The sequence below is a fragment of the Brachyhypopomus gauderio genome, unplaced genomic scaffold (genome assembly GCF_052324685.1).
Source record: "Brachyhypopomus gauderio isolate BG-103 unplaced genomic scaffold, BGAUD_0.2 sc197, whole genome shotgun sequence".
Lineage (NCBI taxonomy): Eukaryota > Metazoa > Chordata > Actinopteri > Gymnotiformes > Hypopomidae > Brachyhypopomus > Brachyhypopomus gauderio.
The window spans coordinates 237,752-242,751 of NW_027507018.1; the positions used below are offsets into that span (position 1 = coordinate 237,752).

Here is a 5,000-nt window from a genome sequence, read left to right on the forward strand (position 1 = left end):
TTTGCAGACATTGAGGAATGTAGATTAGAGGAGATACAATACGTAATCCTCCCTCGATCGGCTTGCCACCGACGCCCAGATCCGATGTTATTAAAGAGCTCCTCCCCCTGCTGTTCCCATGGCGATCCTCAGGCTGCTGGCATGGCCATATGCTGTGTGATGGAGGCAGTGCTACGGAGGGGGCGTAGCTCCACCCTCCCTGTTAAACTCCGCCCCTCCCCGCAACACCCTGAGCTGCACTGGGGAAGAACCTTCTGGCATTGCTCTAAATGTGTCTATATGCATATACCTGTCCATTTACATCTATCCATCTAAATGTGTCTATATGCATATACCTGTCCATTTACATCTATCCATCTAAATGTGTCTATATGCATATACCTGTCCATTTACATCTATCCATCTAAATGTGTCTATATGCATATACCTGTCCATTTACATCTATCCATCTAAATGTGTCTATATGCATATACCTGTCCATTTACATCTATCCATCTAAATGTGTCTATATGCATATACCTGTCCATTTACATCTATCCATCTAAATGTGTCTATATGCATATACCTGTCCATTTACATCTATCCATCTAAATGTGTCTATATGCATATACCTGGTCCATTTACATCTATCCATCTAAATGTGTCTATATGCATATACCTGTCCATTTACATCTATCCATCTAAATGTGTCTATATGCATATACCTGTCCATTTACATCTATCCATCTAAATGTGTCTATATGCATATACCTGTCCATTTACATCTATCCATCTAAATGTGTCTATATGCATATACCTGTCTATTTACATCTATCCATCTAAATGTGTCTATATGCATATACCTGTCCATTTACATCTATCCATCTAAATGTGTCTATATGCATATACCTGTCCATTTACATCTATCCATCTAAATGTGTCTATATGCATATACCTGTCCATTTACATCTGTCCATCTAAATGTGTCTATATGCATATACCTGTCCATTTACATCTATCCATCTAAATGTGTCTATATGCATATACCTGTCCATTTACATCTATACATCTAAATGTCTTCCATTGAAGCAAGCCGAACGGTCCCATGCTTGGAGAAACGGAATGCTTCCTCATGACGATCAAAACAGCCCGCACAGCAACCAACATCCAATCAGAAAAGGCCGGCAAAGCGCTGGGCTCGCTTGATTGGCTCTCCCTCTGCTTCATTTGTTAGCCCTCTTGATTTTCTTTATTCCATAAAAAGAACAAGAGACGAGGTCTATAAGTAGACAGTTTGGGTTGTGATTATGTCTGTGCGTGGCTTAAAACTGACAATCATAATGGACGCCTTCACCCTTAATTATGATTTGTGTCAGCGAGTGAAGAATATGCAAGCCTGTATAATTGGAGCTTGTGGAAGGCCTGGCTTTTATTTTCACTCTGTCTGGGAGCTGACAGCCTTGGAGCTGGTGCCAGAGGGAGCCAGCGCACACACACACACACACACACACACACACACACACACACACACACACACACACACACTGAAAGGACCGGGAGGAGGAGATCGGCGCTCATAAATCCGACTCCGTGACGCTGCAGACGGGCGGCTCCAGGAGCTCCTCTTCCAGCCGTGCCCTACCCAGCATCCCCTGGGGCGCATAGATACAGCTCTGTGAAGCTACGCGGGAGGGCGTCTGTGAGGGCTTACAGGAAGACTGCGTCTTGTGTGGAGTTCCACTGTGGGCTTTAGGAAGGGGAGCCAGCATGGGCCTGTGCCTGGGAGGGATTGGCTCTCTGACCTCTCCAGCCACCCGCCACAGGAGTCTGAAGTAATGGTGGACGTTTTCCGAGTCCTTTGGAGTGGATTGTGAGGGACTCTGTTTATTCACACCACGGCTCCCTTGTCACTCCACGAATTAAGTAGTAAAAAAAAAATGTGGAAAGCTGATACAGATGTTTTGGGCTGTTGTGTGTGATTGCTCATTTGCCCTCTCTCTCTATATCTCTCTCTCTCTCTCTCTCTCTCTCTCTGCTCTCACTCTCTCTCTCTCTCTGTCACTCTCTCTCTCTCTCTCTGTCACTCTCTCTCTCTCATTCACTCACTCTGTGGTTGTCTCATAAAGCCGGGAGGAATGGTTCTTATTTATAGATGGTTATTCTGTTGACTCAAATCCTTTCTTGCTTAAAGATGATCAGAGGGACTGAATCATTGGGTCTGTGTGGGTCTTTATGGGGCTGTGGGGGGTGGTGGGGGTGTGTGGGACTGTTGGAGTGTAAGGCCTTTTTCCATTACACACGCACACTCTCTCTCTCTCTCTCTCTCTCTCTCGCTCTCTCTCTCTCCTCTCTCTCTCTCATCGCTCTCTCTCTCTCTCTCTCTCTCTCTCTCTCTCTCTCTCTCTCTCTCTCTCTCCGTGAGTGTTTTGTCCAGGCAGGCCTAAGGACGTATCACGTCACCTTCCGGCCATGTCTGTGCGAGCGACACCCAGCCCTCCGCCTGAGCAGAGGCTCCGATGTCATCATGACATCACAGTAACCCTAAGCGCCCCTCCCCCACCCGCCCTCTCCGTCTCGCTGGGCAGCCTGACCAGATCACACTTCCTCCACGTCACTGACCTCTTCACAGCTGCCAGTCTGATAAAAAATGCCCCCCCCCCCCATTCATTAATCTTACTTGGATTCCAGGGGCATGATACTCTCCCTGTTTGATGTGCCTCTAATCCCAGCTTTTACTCTGCATGGCAACACAGTGGGTAGTTACACACACACTTCACTTTGCATAGAAACAGGAGGGGTAGGTACACACACACACACACACACACACGCGCTTTACTCTGCATGGCAACAGGACAGGTAGTTACATACTTTACTTTGCATGGCAACAGGAGAGTTAGTTACACACACACACACACACACACACACACACACACACACACACACACACACACACACTTTACTCTGCATGGCAACGAGAGTGTTACTCACACACACACACCAGCATACTTCTCAGAGCAAACCCCTCTTTTTGTGGGGTTTTTTTTTTTTTTTTTTGAGGTCTGAGCTTGTTAGATGTGAGATAGTGTGTGAGTGTATCACCCTGATTTAATGATGATAATCCTTGTAGAATAGCCCTGCCGTGTTAAGCTCCTTCATCACCAGCTTGAGACTGGGGCCCCTGTCTGGAGGCTTTGATGATCAGTGTGTGAGTGAAGTGTGTGGAGATTGGTGGCCCTGACTGGACCAGGATCCTTACAGTTACGCTGGCCCTTAAACAGGCAGCGTTTCACCGCAGCTGTGTGTGTGTGTGTGTGTACTGGCACACACCCCTGTGAGCACAGAAGCACAGGTGAGGTAGACGCTCATAATCGGCACCTATCTTTCCCTTGTCTTTTGACCCCCTCAGACTTGGCTCTGACCTCTGACCCCAAAGGTCGCTAACGGGCAGCTGTGTCCTTGCCTCGTGGGCGTGCGTCTCACATGGGCGCTCGTCAGGGGCGTGACGCTGCACACCTTGGGGCGTGCGACACACGTGGGGCGTGGCCATCCACGGGGGATGAGATTGGCTCCGCCCTGCTCCATCTGTTTCTCTCCACCTGCTCCACCCACAGGCCCACGTACACTCAGCACGTCTCACCAGCAACTGTGCTGACCCTTCCCGAGTACACGCAGCCTTCCAACCCCACAGCCCGAGTCTGCCCCGCCCCCGCAGAGCCCCGGCCTCCCACAGCTCCGCCCCCCCCACAGCCCCATCCTCCTCCACACTCGGGTAGAGACGACTCCCCCGGTCCCCTTAACGCTCTCGCTCTCTCTCTCTCTCTCTCTCTCTCTCTCTCTCTCTCTCTCTCTCTCTCTCTCTCTCTCTCTTCTCTCTCTCTCTCTCTCTCTCTCTCTCTCTCTCTCTCTCTCTCCTCTCTCTCTCTCTCTCTCTCTCTCTGTATCACAGCCGTTGTTCTTCAATTAGCCAGCCAGATCCCTGAAGCTCCAGGCCATATGCTGGGAGGAATGTCTCATTCACTCCCTAATTCGGTTTGGGTCTCGTGAGCTCGAGCCAAAATGGAGTGAGCTTGAAATCCTGCTCCGGCTTTATTGTCTGGTCATTATCAAAGCGCACAGCGCAGCACTGGAGAATTAGTCTCGCCCAAGTCACTGCGGTGTGTGTGGTGTGTGTGTGTTTGTGTGTGTCTCCTTTGCGCGATTTATTTGTTTGTTTTGTCTGTCGTGAATATCCATTTGCTGTGTGATTTATGTCAGCTTGTTCTTACAGGCACTATGGATCCCAAATGCTGTTTATTCTTCTTGTTTATAGGGTGCGTTTATAGGGGGCTGTAAGCCCGCAGTGTTATGTTTGCTCTGTGATATGAGCGGCTGTAATATATTTGTGTTATTCGGGCGACACTGATTGTAGCTCCCGCATTAACAGGAGGTCATAGAGGAGGAGCAGAGAGGAGCCGTGTGGCTTGTGGGAGCAGCAGCTGTGGGGTGTAGTGGGGTCAGTAGTGGGGTGGGTGCCCCATGACCTTTAACCCTGGAGGGCTGCTGGGGTCAGGGGGGTGGAGGTTGGGGTTGCGGATTGGTTTCTTTCACATGAGGGCGGAGGCCCATGCTTTCACAGCTCAGAAGAGGAGGGGCATCTTTAAACGCCTCTCTCTCTCTCTCTCTCTCTCTCCTCTCTCTCCTCTCTCTCTCTCTCTCTCTCTCTCTCTCTCTCTCTCTCTCTCTCTCTCCCCCCCCCAGGCTCTCCAGCACTACCCAATAACATGGCCTGTTTCGGGAGCTCTCAGGACGAGGAAGACCTGGAGGATGAGGAGGAGTGTGAGGAGGAGAAGGCACCCAGTGTGGCCTCCACGTCGTGCCAGTCGACTCCCCGCAAGGGCAAACCGCACGGTAGGCTGAACGGCCAGGGTGAGTGGCTCGTGCACGCGCCCGTGTGTGTGTGTGTGTGTGTGTGTGTGTGTGTGTGTGTGTGTGTGTGTGTGTGTGTTGCATGGCTTTGGGGTAACTCCGGTGAATAGTGACAC

The 5,000-nt window shown here is 50.0% G+C and overlaps 1 protein-coding gene across 1 annotated transcript in view; it reads left to right on the forward strand.

Annotated features, from left to right (window-relative positions):
* Positions 1–5,000, forward strand: part of LOC143502697 (protein Jumonji-like) — a 76,563-nt gene that overhangs the window by 66,250 nt on the left and 5,313 nt on the right. Inside the window, exon 5 of the mRNA XM_076995358.1 lies at positions 4,717–5,000. This exon is cut by the window's right edge and continues 5,313 nt beyond it. Within this exon, the coding sequence (XP_076851473.1) occupies positions 4,717–4,994 (278 nt within the window). The 3' untranslated portion in view covers positions 4,995–5,000. The remainder of the gene's footprint in view (positions 1–4,716) is intronic.